This window comes from Spodoptera frugiperda, chromosome 21 (assembly GCF_023101765.2).
Source record: "Spodoptera frugiperda isolate SF20-4 chromosome 21, AGI-APGP_CSIRO_Sfru_2.0, whole genome shotgun sequence".
In the NCBI taxonomy this organism is placed as follows: domain Eukaryota; kingdom Metazoa; phylum Arthropoda; class Insecta; order Lepidoptera; family Noctuidae; genus Spodoptera; species Spodoptera frugiperda.
The window spans coordinates 6829626-6854892 of record NC_064232.1 but is presented as its reverse complement, the minus strand read 5'-3'; the positions used below and the strand labels follow the sequence as shown (position 1 = coordinate 6854892).

At 37.3% G+C, this 25267-nt stretch overlaps 1 protein-coding gene across 1 annotated transcript; it reads right to left on the bottom strand.

Moving 5' to 3' along the window:
- Window positions 1-1812: 1812 nt before the first annotated feature.
- Window positions 1813-23187, bottom strand: LOC118280505 (wee1-like protein kinase). The gene is made up of 11 exons (XM_050701928.1): window positions 22811-23187; window positions 15335-15444; window positions 14434-14577; window positions 13768-13856; window positions 12657-12874; window positions 11675-11821; window positions 10422-10564; window positions 9344-9469; window positions 8524-8651; window positions 7029-7195; window positions 1813-6359 (listed from the first exon to the last, which is right to left on the bottom strand). Exons 1-11 carry the CDS (start codon window positions 23056-23058, stop codon window positions 6182-6184), a joined length of 1698 nt encoding a protein of 565 aa, XP_050557885.1. The 5' UTR covers window positions 23059-23187; the 3' UTR covers window positions 1813-6181.
- Window positions 23188-25267: the final 2080 nt, after the last annotated feature.

The window sequence follows — 25267 nt, the reverse complement described above, 5'->3', positions numbered from 1 at the left end:
TTAAAACCCGAAAAAGATAATAATGAAAACAGTATGAGATCAAACTAATATTTAAAAATAAACCTTGCCACCTTGTGGTAAGGTTGAAAATTTATAAATTATGTTAAAAATACAATGGACATAGGTCCTTTTATACTACAAAAAAGATTTTTTTATATCTCACAGTCATAATCATTACGTTATTAATTCATAATTGACCCTGCTACTTGTATTTAGCTTAATTGACAGATAATTTAACTATATGGGTGCTTTTCCACCAGAGATGTGCTATGTAGCTATGCTACGAAGATGTAATAAGTAAGCATGTGAAACTATGTGACTGTTTCCACGTGATACTAAGCTACGTAGCTGTGCTAGGAAGACATCTATAGCACTCATCTTTCCATATGGGAAACATAGCTTAGTAGAGTCCGTTTCCACCAGTGCTAAAGCTATGTGTACCAATGAATATGATTGGTGGAAGCCAAACGCATCCACAGCAACGTAGCATAGCACATCTCTGGTGGAAAAGCACCGTAACCGCTGATTTTTCCAACATCAGATAATGATTACTTAAACTATTCCTTAGTAACGATTTTGTTGCAAAAAAAATTGCTAAGGACTGGGTTAAGTAACCATTAACTGGCAGTTAACTTATCTGTCAGTTACGCTAAAAGCACATTTAGCTAGGCCTTAATAAAACCATACCTAAAAATGAAATATGAACAGACAGACAGATTCTGAAAAATTGAAGCATGGACTATTTTAAATACTTTAAAATTTATCATAAAAACTGCAGTATTGGCTTATAATAATTCATTTTGATATTAGAGACATGTATTTTTATCAATGAGAGTTTATGATTTAGCTTAACAGATAGCACTAGTGTTTTTTAAGGTTCAATTGGCTTAGATAAAATAATCTATTGGTCAATTGTACCTTAAGCGACACAAGCGCCTCTAATGGCGAGAAAACCCTCATTTGTTGGTAAACAGTGTTTTAAATGTGATATACATATCTATCTAATATCAAAATGAATTATAAACAAACCAATATAGTTAAACAATTTAAATTACATGAGTTTATGTGCTAAAACCAATAATAATTTTAAGAATTTTCTCTTGTTAAACTAAAATCTATTAAAAATAATTACATTTTGAACCTTAATATAGTAGTTTTAAACCATGAAGGGGTAGACAGAGGTGCACATAATTATACAATGTTTTCACCACTTCTGTTATGGGTCAACCCACTTTTCACCACTTACGTTATGAGTCACATGTGAGTGAGTCTATTGACATTTACCAGACAAAATATATTGATGAGTAATAAAAAAAAATAGTTGTTAACAAGAGAAAAACATACTACAATTTTTTAAACTAAAACTTAAATTAAATTAAGAATTTTCAAACTATACAATAATTAGAGGTCATAGTGGGTAATCTATAATTTTTGACCATGCTTAGAAATGACGAAAAAACAATCGGTTCAACTTCAAACTTAATATTAATTGTTTATTTATTTAATTATTTAATACATACTAAACATTAATTCAATTTAAAGGAGGGTTTCAACACGCAATTGAGAGTTGCAATTACCAGTCGCTGTCTGTTTCTATGTATGCTTAGATCTTTAAAACTACGCAACGGATTTTGATGCGGTTTGTTTTAATGATTCAAGAGAAAGGTTTATTATGTATGTACCTACGTTTAAGGCGTGCGAAACCGCAGGCAAAAGGTTAGGTTTAATAAATTTGAGAGTGATAGACTGTACACAGCTGTAACTACTGCGCGTAGCAAGCTGTGTGACATGTAGCGCGCTAGGGGAGTGTAGGGGAGTGCTGAGAGAGTGACAGACTGTACACAGCTGTAACTACTGCGCGTAGCAAGCTGTGTGACATGTAGCGCGCTAGGGGAGTGTAGGGGAGTGCTGAAAGAGTGACAGACTGTACACAGCTGTAACTACTGCGCGTAGCAAGCTGTGTGACATGTAGCGCACTAGGGGAGTGTAGGGGAGTGCTGAGAGAGTGACAGACTGTACACAGCTGTAACTACTGCGCGTAGCAAGCTGTGTGACATGTAGCGCGCTAGGGGAGTGTAGGGGAGTGCTGAGAGAGAGATTTTCCAATTATTATATGAAATTAAGGAGTTGATAAGCTATCACAACTCTCAATTTTACGTATACACAAAAATTTTCTTCGACAACAGAATCTTAAAAGTAATAATTCTTAAATTTTATCATCTTTAATTACATTTCAATCAGTAAGATATTGAAAATGGGCAAAGCCCTTAACTATTGACGCGTCCGTAGAATGGATTTATTGACAAATAATAGGGGGGTAGACAGAGATGCACATATACAATGTAACACCCACTTTTCACCAGTTTTTACAAGCCTATGACTATACAAAGTATTTTTATGGTAAACGAGCAAACGGATCACCTGATGGTAAGCAATTCACGCCTATGGACACCCGCAACACTAGAGGCGTTACAAGTGCGTTTACCGGCCTATTAAGAGGTGGAATTATTATTATTATTTGTCTCTTTCAAACCCAAACTACTTACACATCACAAAACCGGTAAGTGATTCTTCGAAAATATTTAACAAAATATGTTTCAAAAGTACCTAATTTAGGATTAATTGCAATAATTATAAATGTGAAAGTTTGTTTCTTTGGATGTTTGTCCGTCAATCACGCTGAAACTAGTGAACGGATTTTGATGAAATTTGGTATACAGAGAGGGTATGAGCTGACTTGGGTGATAGGATACTTTTTATCCCAATATGAGTTAAAATTTTTCAAAGAACCACATCGGTTAAACAATTTGAACTTAATTATAATAATATTTTTTTACAAAACCTATACATATTACGATATTACATATTATTCATTTTCTCATAAATATTACATTTATAATATATTTGTTTTAATTACTACATATTAAAAAGAAAAGCTGCCTTATTCTATTCTTTATGAGACATCGGTAATTGGGTATACAGAAAACTTGACTTTAAAACAATCTAATTTTTGCGATCAGTAGATGGCAGCACTGTAGATTTAGGTCATGTTAGTACCATTCTTATTTTTAGTCAGATATGAGCAGACGGATCACTTGCATAAGCAATCAGCACCGTCTATGGACACCCGCAACACTAGAGGAGTTACAAGTGCGTTGCCGGACTTTGGGAGTTATCAACCCGGGCCAAGCGTGGAGATTATGACAAACCCCTCTTATGTAGAGGAGGCTCATAGTCCAGCAGTGGACTGCCACGGGTTGTTAGGTAAAAACTACAGAGCGCCACCTACTACAATCCTTACATACTTCTTGAGCTAATTATTGAAAGAAAATCAACTACACAACCTCCTACTTTTAGGAAGTCGGTTAAAAATACAGACAGCACGTCTCAAAACAATTCCTTAAAACCTAAAAATACATTACTTCTCTTTTTTTCCAAAAAATTGATATCACATAGTATGCAATGGAAGATTTCAATTCACATTTAAAGACAACAGGTTTGTTTAAACTATACTAAATATGTCAAAATCTACAAAAAGGGGTAGGCAGAGGTGTACATTTTATTTTTGTGGGACAAACCACTGTACTATAAGCTAGGATCTACAGTAGATACAACCATGAAAACACCGGAACACTGAAGTCCAACGTCCCAGGGACATGAATGACTGTCTTGGATCCCGCAACGAAATAAATCAGAAGATATTATTAGAGGAGAATTTGGGTATGGACAATGTAACACCCACTTTTCAGTAGTTATGTTATAAGTCCCATGTAATAGGGGGTGAGTCTATTGCCATATACTGGACACAATTCCAAAAAAAATATGTAATAATAGTATTTCGACATATTTAGCATATTGGTACACTGTCGTCTTCAAAAACCCTTTATTTTAATTATTATTTTCATTACCTATACAAGTTACTATTTTTTAAATTCGATTAAAAAAAGCACATTTTTAAAAATCACATTTGTTGTTAAAAGGCACTAAAATTAAGACCTAATACACTAAATACTAATTACTAAGACTTTCTCGGTTGCTTGATAAGCGTCTATACCCTTAGTATGAGTTTATTTTACGTTTAAAGTAATCGAAACGAGAACGCGTTCGGCGCTCTGATTGGTTGGTTTATTCAGAGAAATTGTAAACATAATTATATATTTTGTTTTTTATGGATTAGGTGGCAAACGAGCAGACGAGTCACCTGATGGTAAGCGATCAGCGCCGCCCATGGACACCCGCAACACCAGAGGAATCACAGGTGCGTTGCCATATTTTTAAAAGAGTAACGAATGGAGTTTCTTGCTCGTTCTTCTCCATTCGAAGCTACACTTTGGAACGAGCACCTAGCTTCACTGACGGACAGACTGACAGACTATTGTTTATTTCTTTCTTTGTTGACGTTTCAAAAGTACCTAAGTATATGGTTTAATTGGAATAAATGATTTGACTTTGACTTTGACTTTGATTCGAGCGCGTAGTTTCGATTACTTCAAACGTAAAGCAAACTAATAACTAAAGTTACTGATAAGCTTATCTGGTAGATAGAACACTGTTTCATAGTTACCGTATACTAAACTGACAAAATTTCATACCAGTGTCTTTTACTTTAAAAAACATATAAAAGTGAATGACTCGGGAAACTGTGGGCCTACTCCGGTTCTCGAATCCGAAGTTTCGTTTAATCTTCGGCCGTAGGTTTTATTGATTTACTAATAGAATTACTTGAAATAATGTTTTATTTTTAATTTCATATCAAAACCTATTTATTTATCTTCATTCAATTCGTTCATTTTTGTTCACGAAAGTTTGCAATAAATGGAATTGTAGTATGAAATCTGCGAAGTTTCGGACGAAACTTAGTTTTTCGTTGAATTAGAGTAGACCCCTGAATACGAGACCGCGTCGGTCAGCAGTAGCCGACTGAGAAGTCAAAATTGAAAAATTTTGCGAAAAAAAATTTGAAAAAAGTATTTTTTTTAAAAAACTTCGTCAGATACTCTATCATGGATATAATGAAGGCATTTTTTTAAACTGATGGTTACGCAAAGACCAAGCTAAGATATTTTGGATTTTTTTCTGTCAAAATTAGTTTTTTTTTTGTTTGGCAAAACACTGGCGCATTACTGTCAAATTTTACTGTCAAAAAGCACTGGACATGTATCATACATTGTCAGCATTGTAATTCAGTATATAGATAAGAAAATAAAGATAGATTCAGTATAAAGACAGCAACCATTGGTTGTCTAGCGCCGACTGAGTTACAAAAGATATGGCTTCGTTACAAAGCGTACAATACGGTAGATGACTAATTTTTATTTCAATGTCCGTCTTGTAGATTATTTTAAAACATTACACACGTATTTAAGAAAAATACTTTCGAAGATATATCGATTTGAAATATCGCATAACGTCACTTCTAAGTACATTTTATACGTAGAAATGACGTATTAGCTCCCACTCCTAAACTTTGATTCGTTTTATCTAAGTATTGTTATCTTATATGACAAAATAAAAAATACGTGTCTAATATTTTTTCATTACCTAATTGACGGACTGAATAGATGTTTAATTTTCATACCCCGTCATCATCCCTATTTTAGTATTAACAATAGCTACTGTTGATCTGAATCTTTATTTTCTTATCTATATACTAAATTAAAAGCTGACTACCACTTATATATTTTGCTTTACATAATATTTTTTTGAAAACGCAATGAGAGAGAAGTTATCATATTTTGTACATTTTTTTTTAATTAAAACAATATTATGACAATTATAAATTTAATCTTTTTATACATAAATCCCTATTACCCTTAAATTAATTAAAAAAAAACGACTGCACCGAATTCGATCATCTCATAAAACTAACAAGACTTATTAAAATAAATAATATTTATACTACTAGAAATACAGCATATTTCGAGAGTAACTCTACAACTTTCGAGCCAAGACCAAGACCCTTAACTACGAATCAATCACCGAAATATACAATTTTCGAGCACGCTCGTCAACTTTCGACCTCCAACGGGGCCCTTGACAATTTACGAGCGTTCTCAAAGTTATACAAACATTACTTAATCAACGAAATCTCATTAATTACTTGTCAAAAACGAGGACGAAATCGTCGCCATATTATAGAGACGAGTGTTGCTAGTTTTAAAAATTAAAATTATATATAATGTTATACCTTTTTCGTTCTTCTGTATGTCCTGTCTATTCTGATTGGTGACGTCACGGATTGAATCATCTCGGCGATGTGCGTATCGACTCGCGGCTTCTGCAATCGCTTCGCCGATCGAGTGCGGAACTTGGCCGATTCTTGGTTCTGCACTAAGTTTGGCGTTAATGATTTTATACATCTGTGAAAGAGGAGAAATATCGGTTAGTTTCACAGGTAATAGGTATATTTAAAAAAAGAGTATTTGCTTTTCTTAGGTAGGTAAAGGTATATACGCGTCGGAGAGTCATGCTTCGTCACTGCTGGGCCGGTTCGACCGGAGTGATACCACGGACTCACAGAAAACCAACGTAACACAACGCTTGCGTTGTGGGAGTGAGGTTACCGGAGACCCAATTCCCCCTTCCCAATCTTCCCAATCTCCGATTCCCCAACAACCCTTAAATTCCTAACCCCCAAAAGGCCGGCAACGCACTTGCAACGCCTCTGGTGTTTCAAGTGACCATGGGCGGCGGCGATTGCTTAAAATAAAGTGATACGTCTGTTCCTTTACCGGCTTATACCAAAAAAAGTAATTTATGGTATATATTTTTGTACTGAACTTAAGTTTAAGCTTAGCGTTTTATTACAATATTTTATCATATAACTTCTTAAGATAGTGTACGAATATAGTGTAAAAAATAAGATAGATATTTTTAAATTTTCCACCATTATAATTATAAACTTGTAACGGTGAAAGGTTTGTATACATTGTATAGCGGCATTACGTGCCGTAATGTGCACCTCGGCCCACCCTATCGGGGATTAAAGGCGTGCATTGTTTAAACTTGTTAATCTAAGAGATGTATACCTAGCAGCCTCCTGCAGCTTCCTGGCGAGCAGCTCGTTCTTCATCTTGGCGGCGGCGAGCTCGCGGCGCAGCTGCGTCTTGGTCTTGTTGCCGGCCGGGTGCAGCAGCGGGTGTCGCCGGAGACGCGCCGCAGAGGGGCGGCACGACGGGTCCGGGTCCACCATTTTCTGGGGGGAGAAAGAAACGGGAATTTTATATAAAATAAACTTGTAGAAATCGAACCCGTAACTAGTAGTTCATCCAACCACTGTATCAACACACTTTCTGTCATTTTTCCTGATTAACGCCCGAACACTGAAACGCTACTCAATTAAAAGTTGCACTTAAACATCGTGCCATCTTTGTCATTTTCCAAAGAATTTATAGCGACAGAACTACATTTGAGAGCGACTTAAAAGTGAGTGGCGTTTTAATATTCGGACATAAGTGACAAATCAGAGTCAATAGTCTATCTAACAAACAATTACAAATACTACTTATGACGGGATATTTACCATGTTAATTTATGTAATAATATAATATCTTAAGTTCTATGATTAGTGTTAGTGACCATGTCATCAGTTTAAAAACGAATAAAACAGTTATTACTAAAAAATGATAAATGATATAAATTAATGCAAATTGGTTACAATGTAACTCTTTTACACGTCAATCTCTTAAATAACTAGATGAGGCCGGCATTTCCTATCGGACTACACTGAGAAGAAATGCAGAAAGAAACAAACTCAGAGGTCATAGTCTCTTTTAAAGTCCAGACAATGAAATAGAGGATAATGTGAGAGAATAATCTATATATTTTTTTTAAACGTTGCATTTACAAACATACAAGTTCACATACACATGACACCCAGACCCGGAACAACAATCTGTGGATCACACAAAGTGTTGTTTCGTGGGGAATCGAACCAGCGACACGTTGCACGGCAGCCAGTTGCCCAGCCATTGGCCGCTATCTCGCCTGGTGGTAAGTGATGATGCGGCCTACGATGGAGCAGGTCTACCCATAAGGAACCTATTCACTCGGGTTTACATTAAGTCATAAGAGGTTTCTCCATACGGTACCTATTATTATTTTTGATCCATTCGTATTTTACCACTCATATAATAATTATTATCAACTACAACTCACCCTCAACAGCTGATTAAACTCCCGGGACAGTTTGGGCAGGTCGGGCAGCTTGCCGTCCCTGTAGTCGTGCCACTGCTGCCCGTTCTTCACTAATATAATAATTATTATCAACTACAACTCACCCTCAACAGCTGATTAAACTCCCGGGACAGTTTGGGCAGGTCGGGCAGCTTGCCGTCCCTGTAGTCGTGCCACTGCTGCCCGTTCTTCACTAATATAATAATTATTATCAACTACAACTCACCCTCAACAGCTGATTAAACTCCCGGGACAGTTTGGGCAGGTCGGGCAGCTTGCCGTCCCTGTAGTCGTGCCACTGCTGCCCGTTCTTCACTAATATAATAATTATTATCAACTACAACTCACCCTCAACAGCTGATTAAACTCCCGGGACAGTTTGGGCAGGTCGGGCAGCTTGCCGTCCCTGTAGTCGTGCCACTGCTGCCCGTTCTTCGGCAGCGGACCGCCGCCGCCCGCCTCGAACAGCGTCAGGCCTGGAATTGTTACATATTGTTAGCAAATTATGCATGCATGAAAGGAATGATGACTGTTGATGAAGCGAAAGAGGTACCCATGTAAGAATCGTAGTAAACATAAACCAACATAATTGGCAATCCATTGTCTCTGCCTACCCCCATCGGGGACAGGCGTAAGGTTATGTATGTATGTGAGATATGAGACGCTGATATTCTCGCGGGTGTCATATACCCCGATTAGAGATTACATATTAGTCAGTGTTCTGTTACAAAAGTTTGTTTTAAATGAAATCTCCAATCTCTCTCTCCGCTTGTCAAACATGGAGATTCCGGCAAACCCCTTTTGCGAAGTATCTATAGTCTAGCAGAAGACTGTCAAAATACCAAAATACATAGTCTCTTAGTCAAATAGGTATGCCACACCCGCGGGAAGAATGGTGGTGGTGAGAAATGCTGTGACGACACAATTTCGACATTTCTTTAATTTATTTTTACTATGTTTTACTCTACATACAAATATGTTATTTTAAATAATGTTACATAGTACTTGTTTATTATTTTGTCTGTACCACTGTAAATGATAAATGATATTTATTTCTGTAAGTAGGTTATAAAATAACACTTTTATACGTCAATATTTCAAATAGCTAGATGAGGCTGTACATTTATTATATTGTGCCAAATAAATCCTTTCTTTCTTTCTGACTTACCGAACGCGAATATGTCTGCCTTAGTGAGCTGCGTGAGGTCCTCCTGTAGCACCTCCTTGGGCAGGTAGCGGCAGTCGCCCTCCTCCACCGACGGAGACGACACGCACGTCACGTGGCCCAGGTCGCCTGCGGACAAACATTGGTTATATGAAATTAACTTTGTTTAAGCCAACATTCAGTGGCCTTAGTACGAGTTTGTCTTTACGTTTAACGAGATCGAAACGAGAGCGTGTTTACGTTCGGCGCCACCAACCAATCAGAATTAAAACGTCGATTGATTGGTTGTTTCATTCGGGCTGTTGCTGTTGTACGAAGCGACGTCGTAACTTGATTATGTGTGGGAGTCCTAAATGGGTCCTACAGTCAAAAATATACAACGTGTAACAAAACACCCATATACATCAAGAAGCGCTGATGAATACAGGTTGAATAGAATCTCTAAACTCAGCTTAAAATACGTTTAAAAAATGTCAAATGATTCTTGATTTTAAATCATACAAACGTTCAAACGTTTGTATGATTCCTGACCTACCTAATTTTGATTCGCATGTAAAATAAAAAAAATAGTAATAATATTGGAAAAATTCATAACTTCGTTCCAAGAAACCATGAGTTTAAAAAACACTTCCCGTATTGTTTGTTATGTTATCTAGAAACCTTGCACTTGATATGTATACCCCGAAAACGATTTGTTATACGTTGTATATGCCACTCTCCTGTATTTCCCAAGTATTTACTGGGTGATTTTTCAAAAAACTTTAACTTTTATTTAACAAATCATTAATCTCCCGCGTTATTAAGCATCGCGATAGCTTATTATCATCCTTATTTTTATTGGATTGGTTGAGAGCGGTGTCACAGCTTAATTTATCGAAACGAAATTTCGTGTTCTAATCGGCAGAATTGTTAACTTTTGGTTGAGGATAATGACGCCGTTAACATTTTGTGTTTTTTTTTTCGGAAAACCGCCCTACTACAGTATAATACAATCTCCAAGATTTGGTTGACAAACATTGTCTCTGCCTACCCCCATGGGAGACAGGCGTTATGTATGTATGTATGTTATAAAAAAACTCACCAATCTTATACTTATGATGTGACTGCGGCTCGTCGTCGTCGTAGCCGTCGTCGGAGTCGTGCGAGGGCTCGCCCTCCCCGCTGCAGATGAAGATGTTGCCCGGCTTCACGTCCATGTGCACCAGCTGCAGCGAGTGGATGTAGCTGCGGAGAGAGAGAGAGAGACATCATTTATTATTCATTTTATTTTTTAAACGTTGCCCCACACTTGGATTTTCTCCTGTGTCGTGGGTGTGCGTTTACAAACATGACTGCACGGTTGGTGCGGTGGCTGGGCAACTGGCTGCCGTGCAATGCGTCGCGGGTTCGATTCCCGCACGGAACAACTCTTTGTGTGATCCACAAATTGTTGTTTCGGGTCTGGGTGTCATGTGTATGTGAACTTGTATGTTTGTAAACGCACCCGCGACACAGGAGAAAATCCTAATGTGGGGCAACGTTTAAAAAAAAAACCCCGTTGTTGTGAAGCCACTTTTTACTGGTTATGTTATGAGTCTCATGTAATAGGGAAACTCAATAATATTTTGTCTAACCCCAGAATTCAACCTCAAACCTTCCTACTCAGATTTTTTTTATGGAATAGGTGGCAAACGAGCATACGAGTCACCTGATGGTAAGCGATCAGCGCCACCTATGGACACCCGCAACACCAGAGGAGTCACAGGTACGTTGCCGATTAGAAAAAGTGTTAGTTTCTTACCAGTTCAGTATAAAAAATTACACAAAAGAGCATGCTCCTTCGAGCAACGCACTGTAACTGTCTTCTAACTGGCCTCTAGTGTTACGGATGTCCATGGACGGCGCTGATTGCTTACCATCAGATGATCCTACTCCTTTACCATACATTTTCAATAACCTATGCATCGGTAGATTTGCTTTCTTTCTTTTTTCAAGGGGGTAAAATCTTTTATTGACTTTCTTCAGTGTCAGACTGTTACCGTTTAAACACCACCACATACCTGCTACTGCTTTTACTACTATTACCCGGGAATAGGTTAGGCAGTCTGGTAGATTTGCTTAGCAGAGAAACAATTTTTACACATTTTGTGTATTGTATACCTAAGTTAAAACATTGTATAAGTTATACACATTGTATAAGTTAAGTTAAGATATCACTAAGTTTTGTGAGAGATTGTTTTATCATAAATAAACGATGTATTTCTTCTTTTATAATAATAAATAAATAATCTACAGATAGATGTCGAAACTAGCTGGAAGACAATCGATTCACAAAAAATATTATAATATACTCACGCCAACCCATCAGCGATGTGAGCCAGTAGGAGAAGCAGTTCAGCCTCAGCCAGCGGTCCGGACTCCATCTTCTGCTGCAGCGAGCCACCGTCGCAGTACTCGTTCTGGATTATCATGTGGTCGTCCTCCGCCCACGCTGAGTAATATCTGGTGGGGAAATGTATTTAAGTTAGTGTTATAATATTTATCAAAATAATATATTAATTAATAAGACAATATGGCAATAGGCTCACGTAATAGAGCATTACATGGGATTTACAACACAAGTGGTGTGTGTCAACACATTTTTTTTATATTTATCAAAGCCAACAAAGATCAGCCCTCTAGTCAATTAATTATGGTTCACGAAACCAATATGTCTTGTATATTAATTTAAACCGAATACGGAATTAATTTCCGAATCAATTTCCAAATGATATAGTTTTTTTACCGATTTTGTCGATAACGATTAATCGATACTAAACTTGGTGTACTCAATACACTTAGTATGAGTTTGCTTTGAAAACGAAATGAGAGCACGTTCGATGTTTTGATTGCGCTGTTTTAATGTCCAGACAAATCAAATAAAGATGTAAGAGAACCGTGCAAGTTGATTCTGTAGTGATTTTATGGTAACTTTCGTGAGACATACTAAATTAATTATTATGTTATTGGCTTACTCACGTAATGTTTTGACGAGGAACTCGACTAGTTTCAAGCCATGCTAGAGGCTCATATTCATGAGCAGCATTCCGCGACACACGACGCGGCGATTGTCGCGCTGCTACTGCTAGCTAGTAGCAGCGTGACAATCGCCGCGTCGATCAAAAACATTACGTGAGTAAGCCGATAACAATAATTAATTTGATTCTGTAGTGGTCTTTTGAGGAAAAAACCACAACAGTTTGAGCGGACCTGTTCGTCAGTCCTGTCAGTTATAGTAATATCTAAGTGTACACATGAATGCAGTAAATAATTTGAGTTTGAGTATAAACTCGCTCACCTGACGACATGCGGATGTTTCCCGAGCGCGGCGTGCGCGTAAACCTCGGTGAGGGCGGCGCGCTCGGCCGCGGAGCCGGCGACGGGCCGCAGCGACCGCTTCAGCGCGTACACGCACCCGTCCAACTTGTTCACGCACTTGGTCACGCGACCGAACTGCCCGCGACCTATCACGCCTAGCTCTAGGAACTCCACGTTGTAACGGGATATGTTCGATTCCTGGGTGACGGGAAAGAAATTTGGTTAGTGTTTTTGTAAAACTTTGTTTTAAAGTCATAGTCAAATCAATTATTCTAATTAAACCATAATAAATAGTTGTTTTTGAAAAATCAATAAATAATAGTCCTTCAGTCTGTCCGTCAGTCTGTCCTGACGGACGCGACTGACTAACTGTGCAGCTAAAGTCCCCGTCACGAGAAGCTAAGTGTTCAGGAGTTCACAACGTAAAAGTAAAAAGTGATAACGAAACAATAACAAAATTAACAATAACAACCAGATCCGCGATATATGCAAAGCAATGAAACAAACTCGTAAGCATTCGAAACTCGAATGACTGTTTATTTCAAAATGGCTTCCCGATAGTTTACAATCCCTGCGACGGACGCGTTCCGGTACCAAGAAACACAAACGATAGCGCTTTGCGTCGTTAAAATATAATTCGAATAAATTAAATAGGTTGTTACTTTCATATAACCCGTCTATATTTCATGTCGATTGAATATGTTCAAGTTATTATTATCTCGCAGTATAAAATGTTTACTTAGTAAAAGATGTTTGTTTACATAATTTATAGCTTCTCGTGACGGTTACTTTAGGTGACACGATGACATCATAAATCTTACATCGCACATATAAAGTTTACATGCGAATAACATAGATAGAAAATCCCAATCATAATCTTTGAAAAGTTTTTTAGTTAAATGCATGGTTTTTTTTTAAGAGAAAAGTCATCTAATGACTTCTCCCGCCTTTGGCGAGGCGAGAGGGAGTGTCAGACTCTTACTGACTAAAAACCACCCCGTTCCTACTCCTGCTTTTCGAGCCGGAGCCCCGATAACCCGCTAAGCAGTCCGCAGCTCCGGATAGTTAATTGTATGGTAAGGTTTACATACCCTGAGCCTCTTGGCCGGCTGTTCGGGAGTAGCGTCGCCCCAGGTCGGTGTTTTTGACAACGCCCGCTTCTTCTTATTTAGGGCTTGGCCTGAAAGTAAATAAAATATATTTAGTTCCACATATTAAGTGTGGGAGAGCCATGCTTCGGCACGAATGTGCCCGCTCGACCGGAATGATACCACGGCCGAGCAGAAAACCGACATGAAACAACGCTTGCGTTGTTTCGTTGTGTGAGTGAGGTTACCGGAGACCCAATTACCCCCTTCCCAATCCCCGATTCCCCACCAACCCTTAAATTCCTAACCCCCAAAAAGACGAATAGACTGATGACTGTTGATGAAGCGAAAGAAGTGTGTAAGAACCGTAGCAATAGGCATGTTTCCTACTAGTCTAATTCAATACTTTTTTCGAAACGTCAAAAACGATATTTTCTATGAACTTTGTATGAAATACTCTATTATGACGTCATAAGTTAGTAGTTCATCAAATTTATGAATGAGAGTGTGATTATTTTTGAATATTTTATTGTGTTGAAAAGTTGTAATAATTTATTTTTGACCCAGTCATCATCCCTATTGGCGTTCCACTGTCTCTGCCTACCCCCATGGGAGACAGGCGTGAGGTTATGTATGTATGTATGAGAAGTTTAATTGAATTAGTCTTACCATCAGGTGTGAAAGGATTGATGTTGGCGACTGCTCGTCTGTTGACCCTGGACTCGTCCAGCTCGTCTGGTGGTAGACTGCCGAGCGCGCTGTCATCGTCTCCTGACGGTGGGTGCAGGTGGTGACTGGAGCCCGACGGCATGCCTGGTGGAAGATGGAAGAGATGATGATATAGGTAGGTATAAAGGTAGAAAGAAATTATATTATATTGGAACAAGCAAATAGCACTCACTAGAGGACTGACCGATAGGCATCTTGTATTTTTTTTAGTAACTATTGTAATATTTGCTTTGATTTAAATGTCATTTTATTGGAACGAGCAAATACGAGTAGCTTTACTAGAGGACTGACAGACAGACAATTTGTTTTTTTTCTTCTATTGTAATATTTGCTTTGACGTTCAAAAGTGCCTTCTCGGCCAATTTGAAATAAATAATTTAGACTTTTTTAGACTTTTATTCGACTTCAAGCTCAAGGACCTGTATATAAAAATTGTACGCATTGTTTTTTATAAGCTGATAGTTTGTTTGTTTTAGCGCTCTTATCTCTGGACTACTAGTGCGATTTGAATAATACTTTTTCCGCCGCACTCAGAGACATTAAATGATTACTTAAACAATCCCTTCGTAACGATTTTGTATCGAAAACAATTGTAAAGGACCGGGTTAAAAAGTGATCATTAAATGACTGAGTACGGCGGTTTGTGTTGGATAGTGCATTTATCGAGGAAGGCTATAAGCTATGAAACATTACGGTATAACCAATAGGAGAATCATTAATTTCAATTAGTTCAAACATTTAGTTGAAACAACAACAGGTTGAAAAATTTATGATTTGACTTTACCCATCAAGACCAGGTGCCCAGTAAAGCTTCAAAAACACACAATAACACTTCTCTTACCCGACTGCGCGTTTAATTTGGGCGGGAATAGCCTGGAGCGCGGCGGATGGTGTGATGGAGTGGAGCATTTCTCCAGCAGGGTCTTCGGCGTGTGCGGACTGTCGAATAACCTGGAAATAAGAGGCAATTTGTTAATAACAACTTAATACCATTTTGGACAAAGGACTGAGCATTTTTTGGTTGTTCAAACACTTACTTAGTAGTAGCACGGAGTCTAGAATTGTGTCCAGTATATGGTAATAAACTCACCCTCTTATTACACGGGACTTATAACACAAATCGTGAAAAGTATGTGTACATTGTAGTGGCATTAAATGCCATAAGAGTGCTTTTTCTTCAGAGGTGTGCTATGTAGCTATGCTATGAAGATGTAGCTAAGCTGTGAAATTATGCGACCGTTGCGACTGATACTAAACTATATAGCTGAGCGAGGAAGACGCGCAGCTCGAGTTTGCGATGTATCGATAGTATTGCCATTCATAGCTTAGCTGAGTTCGTTTCACCAGTGCTATGCCGTTTACCAATGAATATGATTGGCGGAAGCCAAACGCATAGACAGCAACGTAGCGTAGCACATCTCTGGTGGAAAAGCAACCTTACGTGCACCATGGCCTACCCCTTCGGGGATAAACGCAAGACGTTACGTAACATTACCCAAAAACTTTTACGCAACCCGGAAACCCGAATCTATCGCCCAAAACCGAAATCAAAAACAGCTGTTCCTTCGAAACACCGCCAAAAATAACCTTTTCAAAACATCTTAACAATACGAATGACTACACAGCCGTCTTTGGGGCACACCTTTTGGGATCTCCCCTAAGTTTTTTTTTAAACCTTGTACCTTATAAGTGAATTCAGGTGTTCGAAAATTTCTATAGTTATTCACAAGTGTTGAACATTGTTATAATAATCTTACAAGACGGGTGATTCGATACCTGTGTGTTATTATTATTATTATATATTTTAAATAGATAGGTGTTATTATTGTAGATACGGTATTATTATTATTTTTTGGTTAAGTTTAGGGTGGGTGAAACCGGATTTTTGGTGTGATGGCAAGATTTTTGACTATGTGACAACTGTGTTGGGTGGTTTACAAGTGCGACTACAGAATAAGGTGTCTTTTTTTAAGGGGGGGAAATCATCCAATGACTTCTCCCGGTTTGGGCGAGGTGAGAGGGAGTATCAGACTCTTACTGACTAAAAAAACCACCCCGTTCCTACTCATGCTTTTCGATCCGAAGTCCCGGTAAACCTGCTAGGTAGTCCGCAGCTCCGGATTAGAATAGTCTTGGATTAGATTTGTATTGAACCTGATTGAAAAAGAGTAACCTACGTCGTTTCTTACTCGTTCATCTATATAGGAATCTACATTTTGGAACGAGCGAATATCTTGACTATGGGACTGACCGCCATACAAAAGTTTATAATATTATTATACTTGCTTTGATATTCAAAAGCGCCTTCCCAGTCTATTTGATATAAATAATTTTGACTTTGACTTTGATTCTTGGGTTGGGTGAATTCCTTTTGGGGGTTAGGAAGTTAAGGGTTGTTTAAGAATCGGGGCTTGGGACGGGGGTTAATTCGGCCTCCGGTAACCTCACTCACACAACGCAAGCGTTGTTTCACGTCGGTTTTCTGCTCGGCCGTGGTATCACTCCCGTCGAGCCGGCCCATTCGTGCCGAAGTATGGCTCTCCCACACTTTAAACTTTGTATGTAAGCATCCTGCCTTTTATATCTCAACAGTATAGGCAGGTGTGAATTTATTACCTACAATTATTACAATATAACCTTTCACCAGTTATGTTATAAATCCCATTGTTATAGAAAATAAGCGTATAACCAAACACCGGGCTCAATTCCAAACTTCCGAGAACCTCAATGACACAATAATTTCACCCGACCCGGGAATCGAACCCACACATTACCTAAACGGCAAAAATACGTTAACATTATTTACTCAAATCTTCGCAAAAAAAAAGAAACCTTTTTTTGGCGAAAAAACCAGTATTCAGAATCACCAATCTCGTTTTAATGTTTTATTTAAAAACAAACTTTAAAACTATCGCTTTTGAATTCACTTTCGCGAAACGGTTTACACGTAAAACCACTTTCCAAGCTAAAATATACCATAACCCTACACATATACGACACAAAATGCCTTGCACGAGAAAAAATTCCTACGTAAAACTAACCTTACATGGTAAAATACACCGTATCATTCAACTAATAAGGCATAAAATGCCTTGTACGCAAGAAAAGGTGTGTGGGTGTTTTTTTTTTATTTGCTCACAGCAGATGTCAGCTGTTTCGATCATATGTTTTTCTCATATAACTGTAGTATAACTGATTTCAAACGAAATACCTTTGACTGAGTCACTAGTAGGTAGATTCTTTGTCAATTTTTTTTTGGCCAAAAGCTGTGCCTATGAAAATTGCGTTTTGGGTAGGAGTTTAATGTAATCTCGAAATTGGCGTGATCTCGCAAGATTTGCATTCCATAAGTAGGATTCTTGGGGTGCTTTTCCACCAGAGATGTGTTATGTAGCTATGCTACGAAGATGCAATAGCTAAGCTGTGAAACTATGTGACCGTTTCCACTGATACTAAGCTATGTAGCTGTGCGAGGAAGTTGCGCAGCTCGAGTATGCGATGTATCGATAGTTTCTTCTCTTTCTCTTTAAAAAAAAAGTTGCGACACACTAGGATTTTCTCCTGTGTCGTGGGTGCGTTTACAAACATACAATATGTGCTACGCAACGTGTAGCGGATTCGATTCCTACACAAAGCAACTCTTTGTGTGATCCACAAATTGTTGTTCCGGGTCTGTGTGTCATGCGTATGTGAACGCATCCACGACACAGGAGAAAATCCTAGTGTGGGGCAACATTCTATATGGAATTTCTTGCTCGTTCTTCTCCATTCGAAACAACACTTTGGAACGAGCGCCTAGCTTCACTGACAGACAGACTGATGGACAATTCAATTTGACGTTTCAAAAGTGCCTAATTTAGGATTAATTGAAATAAATGCATTGACTTTGACTTTGATAACTGACTGACTGACTATGAAAAAAATCTCATAATATATTACCCATATACCAATTCACAGGTCTAAAGCCACTAGTTACGTATAAAACGACCATATAAGGACATAACCTAACCTATTGCCATATACCGTACAAAACGACTCTTGCGCAGTTGTCGTGACGAACCAACTTAAATATATTCAGTTTTAAATGTCAATATGTTAAAGAGCTATCTGACATCTTCAAAATAGAAATATCACGACATTTTGAGACTATGTTTGGGCTATGGTTTCTCTCGAGTTTATGTAGATTTTTTTGTAAGGGAGCGAGAGAGTGGATTGATGATGTGATGGTAAGCAATCAGCACCGCTCATGGACTCAAAATCTTTACAATGACTATTTAAGTGTGGGAGAGCCATGCTTCGCCACGAATGGGCCTGCTCGACCGGAGTGATAACACGCCTAACACGGTCTCACAGAAAACTGTCGTGAAACTTTACTTGCGTTGTGTGAGTGAGGTTACCGGAGGCCCAAATACCCCCTTTCCAATCCACGATTCCCCAAAAACCCTTAAATTCCTAACCCCCAAAAGCCCAGCATCACACTTATAACGCCTCTGGTGTTTCGGGTGTCCATGGGCGACAACGATTGCTTTCCATCATGATTCGATGGCTCGTTCTATAAGAATATTTGTCAAAAACATGAATAAGTCTTATTTTGTATAATAAAGATCCGTGATCGGAAAAAAGTACTAAAACTATCAAAATCGACACATCAGTTTTAGAGAAACTAACGCACAAACAAATAAACATTCACATTTTATAAAATAACATTAAGATTTGAATCTTAGCATTTCGCTACGACGCAAAATAACAGTATTATGTATAGAAACAGGTTTGGCTAGTTCCAAATGAGGTCAACCTATGAATGTTGGAACAAGCTTCGTTAGGCGAGAGCAAGAGGTTTGAGGTTCGATTCCCGGGTCGGGTAACGTCTCCATCATCATTATAATCGTATCTTCGTCTACTCCTTTTTTAAGGGAAAAAGTCATCGGATGACTACTCCCACCTTGGACGTGGCGAGAGGGAGTGTCTGACTCTTACTGACTAAAAACAACAATGTTCCTACTCCTGCTTTTCGAGCCGGAGCCCCGGTAAACCCGCGAGGCAGTCCGCACCTTCGAGTCGTTCACAGCTGGACTATGAACCTCTACAAAAGAAGGGTTTGTCACAATCTCTAACTACTATATGGCAGGAGGATTGGAGATTCCAGTTTGAAAGCATTAGGTTTATCAGAGAAAGGTGCTAGCTTCTCTGATTCTCAGTAAAACTTGTAGCCCTCTAGTCGGGTATATGACACCCTCTGGAAGAATAAGTATTGTGACAACTGTCATGATATACTTTGCTTTTACTGCACAACAATGGCTAAAGTATTATTATTGTAATTTTTTTGAGAAATTCTCGATAAAAGCACTGAATCTGCAATTGTCTAATATGGCAATAGACTCACCCCCTATTACATGGGACACATAACATAACTGGTGAAAAGTGGGTTAGATAGTTACTTTGTATATGTCCTCCTTTGTCTATCTTCAGGGATAAAAACCATGAGGTATTATGATACCTAGTATAAAAAAATATAACTATAAACGAAAACTGGTTAAACAAGTTTTGAATGAGGTCAAAATATGAATGCTGAAGGGTTCCGCTTAAAATGGACATGTTTTAACATGTTAGACATATTTTAGGGTCACGAGGATGTTTCTAGAACATTCATGGGGGGGATATTGCGACTCATTTGAGTGGGGGGGTAAGTAGAAGTGTCTTGGGCTGTAATATTTTTAGGCTTTTGTGGCAATAAATCTCTATAAATCAAATCAGAAGATATATCTTATTCTTTAAAGGGTAGGCATGTAATGCCACTGTACAATGTCCACCCACTTTTCACCAATTGTTTTAGTCCCATGTAAAAGGGGTTGAGCCTATTGCCATATACCGGGCACAATTCCAGACTCCATGCGCCTAACTACTGAGAATACTTTATTAGTGAATCAATTGAAACAATGACTTTCTTCAAACTAAAAAATTCCCAAAATTCTTTGTACTCAAACTGCGAGATGTCTTACTTGGCAGACGCACTTGCGACCACTCGACTAAGGGGGCAATCGACACTGATAAATAATAATAAGAAACAGGAAATTAATAATAAAAAGATATTGACTATTGACCGTTCACAAAGACCTATTGTCAACTCCCAAAAATAGAGGGGGAGAGACCCAAAAAATGGGACTTGTCCATACTTGTTTTAATATAAAAAATCTGGAATAACACATAACTGAACTTGGTAACAAGTTAAAACCTGTTGAAACATGTTTTACATAACATCATGGTATTTGATGGTGTTAGTTGGTGAGTCATCAAGTTACAAAATGATAGTGAAATTATGAAATGAAAAAGAGGAAAAGCTTATAATATCCATTTAAATTTTACTTTTCCTTATAAAACATTGCCCCACACTAGGATAATCTCCTGTGTTGTGTGTGAGTTTATAAACATACAATTTTACATACACATGACACAGTCTCGAAGCAACAAATTATGGATCACACAAAGAGTTCCATGAATCAGACCCCCTATCTGTTGCATGGCAGCCACTTGCCCAGCTAGCATGTCAACCATATAGTCTGATTACTATTTCCTTTGAAATAACATCCTACTGCCTAATTCCTATCCCAATATATGAATATGAAGTTTGTGAGAATGTCATCTACACATTTTATCACTTTTTAATACAAGATTTATTGATTGTATCTTCATAAAACTTTTTAGTTACAGAGATAGATTACTAGTTTGGAATAACATACAGGCTACTTTTTATCCCAATAACATAGACAAAGTACATTTCTATGCATTTTAATATGAAAAAGTGTGACAAGAGAACAAATAGATAACTATGTTAAGTCAATTTAACTAGTATAATAATTTTATATACAGCATTTACTGGAGGAGGACCAAGGGGGAGGCCTTTGTTCAGCAGTGCACATCTCTCGGCTGATGATGATGATGATTTACTAAATGCAAATTACATCAAATTCTATGGAGCCGTTTATGAGTATTGAACAAAAAAATGGAATTTTTTTCACATTTATTATGAGTTAAATTTTAAGGACAGTTTTGATTAATGCCAATATTACCATTTTTTATGGCACTACTGTTATTATAGATATTTATTTCTATGCACAAAAAAAAAAACAATAGTTTTGTATGCCCAAAAGACCATCATGGCTCACTCCGGAGTAAACGCCTCTTCTAGCACGGAGAAGGTATGATCTTAATCACCACACTTGCTCAAAGCAGATTGGTGATTTCAAACTACCTAATACAAATGTATTAAGCCATAGAGTTGTTTAACAAAGACTAAAAGTCTCTATTAATTTAACTGACACATATTTTAACAATAATTCCTACTAAAATACTTTAAATTACCTACAAGTTAGTCTAAAACAAACTCTAAATTGTGATATAGTGAGGCCTTAAATTTCACTTTAATAAATTTCATTGCACCACAAACTTGGGCATTTTTTTATACAATCTCATTGTATCCTTTCTTCAGCATTAATTAATGTGAATAGACCATAATTTTAAGTTAATTTAATGGCAGTGTTCAGGTATGTTATTACCGCACTGAGAGACATTTAATGATTACTTAAACTATTCCTTAGTAACGATTTTGTTTAGAAAACAATTGCTAAGGACTAGGTTAAGTAACCATTAAGTAACTCTGAGTGTGGCAGTTAGTTTCTTACTTCTTTACACTTTATTTACTCAAGCAATTTTCTTGGAATTTTGCATACATATAGTTGGGAGTATAAAGAAAGACATTGGCTTATTCATTTAGGCAAAGCTGCTGGTGAAAGCTAGTCTTTTATCTTATATGATACTGGAATTAGGTTCTTATTTTGAAATCAACCCTTTTAGACATAAATAAAGTAAGTTTAAAGGGGTAGAAAGGTTATTTAGAGTTAAAACTTCATTTCAAATTAGATATTACCCTGGAGAATGTAAAATTGACGATCCAGAGACGAATTAACGGACTTTAATGCATAATTTGACCAATTAAAACGGATATTCTTGAATTAAAAGTTAATTAGCATCATAAATTAGTGTGAAAGTATAATTTCTAGAAAACTAGAGCTAAATAAACAACAAAAACATGAAAATCGGTCACTTGGCACCAATCCAAAACGAGAAAATTTGAAAACGAGGGCTGAGAGTTACTAATTACTGTGACATTGAAATTTAAACAGATTCTAAAGTGAAAGTTACAACGATAATTATATCATAACAACGGCCTACAAGACGCTACCGTACTTGTAGAAGCCAGGGAACCATGTAGCGTGGTGATTCTCGAAAGAAATTGCATGCTTAAGACCTAAAGACGTACCTTAAAGCCCTAACTCGTTTATACGGAGGACTGTGTGTAACCGGAGGAGGTACAGCATCCCTCATGCCGTCATCGTCATCCATGCTGCTAAAATCCAACTTCCTAGGCACTATTGACGAAGGAATCGGACTCAAATTATCCGAAAATATATTGAAAGAGTCTGACATTTCACATGAAGTTTCTGTCGACAATTCTGATGAATCGTGCTTGTTAATAAAGCCCGTCTTCATTCTATACCACTCAGTCATCTTTGTTAACACATTAAACACTTTTACAACAAAAATATCACAATAAAATCACTTTTTTATTTAACAATTTCACAAAACGATCTCACTTTCACGCACTAACAACGTTATGGCGGATGACGCATAGCACCTGTTCAATTGTTCAACCAATAAGAACGCGTTATTCGACCGGTGAGTTGAATACTCAAATTCTATTGGTTGACAGTATTTTTTTTAAATAACGAAGCTGCTTCTTTCAATGTGATTGGTCCTAATAAGGATGCGTTCGTATAAGAATTTAAAAAAATACGCGTTCAAATAAAATCTTTTAAGACAAAATTAAATCGATTACATGATCTGTATAAACGATTAACTCGATCTAGAATGAAAAGTATTTTAACCGGTTTTAGGTGTCTAGTGGCTAATATAAATATAAGATTTAGAATGTAGTGATACTTGAAAGCTAGCACATGTCGGCCATAAAATGGTATTTCCAAAACGTAAGAAATTATTAGATTTTGAGTAATCGATTTTGAATGCCATGTTTCTGTATTTATTGTGCTTTATCGAAATTTCATCAATTAATTTATTCATGCTATTATTTTAATTTTGATTAGATGCAACAATGAAAAAAAAACAAATGAAAAATAATTTACCATACATTATACATACATAACTTCATGTGTGGGACACACGTTTCCGGAACGCCAATTGCTACGATTCTTACATACCTATTTAGCTTCATCAACACTATTTTCATGCATGCTCGTCGGTTAAGAGTATTTTTAATTTGGCCCTCCTTTGATACATTGCCAATCTGGTCGATACATATTATATTCGTTTAGGGCGCCGTCTACCGACGGTCTCTCTCAATCATATCCATTAATAACTTACCATGTCAAGATAACTGTTAAAAACCTTATGATATCACGATAAACTAATACTTACTTAATTTAACAAACGAGCATGCGTGAAAAGGCTGGTGACTGTTGATGAGGCGAAAGAGGTATGTAAGATTCGTAGTAAAGACGTGAGGTAGGCAGAGGCGTATTGCTATAGGAAACAGGCGTGAGGTTATGTATGTTATGATACCTATATTAAACATTGCCCTAAGCTACTACAAACCACAAAAGACGGATAACTTATCCTCTAAACATGTGGCTTAAATCAGGTCGTGATCTAACCACAAAATCGACGACGCTTATCAAGCGTGGTGATTAAGTGAGTTGATTACCGAATATGGTCACTTCTAGAGAAAGCATATATCGAAAATCAAGCTTTTTTTAAACATTAACAGCCAAATTAACTAAAAATCACGGTTTACTCACGTAAATTAATGGAGAAAAGCTCTACTAGTTTCCCCATCCGTAGGCTGCGCGTCGTCGCCGCGTCTGCGCACGCTGCTCATGGCGAAGAGTCCCTCTATGACTCGAAACTAGTAGAGCTTTTCTCCATTAATTTACGTGAGTAAACTGTGATTTTAGTTAATTTAGTATGTCTCACGATAGTTATTATAAAAATATTAACAGCCAAATGCTAATAATATGGATTATACCAAGTTCAAAGCGATAGATATGGTTTTGATCGCCTTCATCTCCCTCCAAGGTAATATAAGCTTTTAGCGATCAATCATGCTAACAAACCATGCAGCCTGTCGAATAAAACAAATAGGTAAACATTTTTATAACAACTATCGTGAGAAATACTAAATTAAATAAAAATCACGGTTTAGTAACGTAAATTACTTTGTCTATGTAATTATTACACGACGCTGACTCCCAATATAGCTTTTCTCCATTAATTTACAAGAGTAAACCGTGATTTTTAGTTAACGGTAATAAAATACTTAAATATTTAACATCTAAAGCGTGTGTGGCTGATTTTTAAGCTGATATTTTCTATGTAAACAAGACTTAATTACCTTGATTAAACTATAAATAGACACGGCCAAAGAAGCTATCTACTTGGTATACATATAAATATCTAGTTTTAAGTACTTATGCTACAAAGTTAACTTAGCTTTATATACATACCTCTATGTTATATCTACTGCAATGCAGATGAACCATCCAAGTCGACTTTGCTAAACCTAAACATTAGCCGATTTAAAATCGATTAACACTTGAGTAAATCGACTAACGGTAATCGGTAATCATGTATTCGTTTGAAATAGTTATGTTGTGTGGTGTGTTTGTTTGTTTTTATAGAAGTATTTTATTGTTTTTTAATTAAA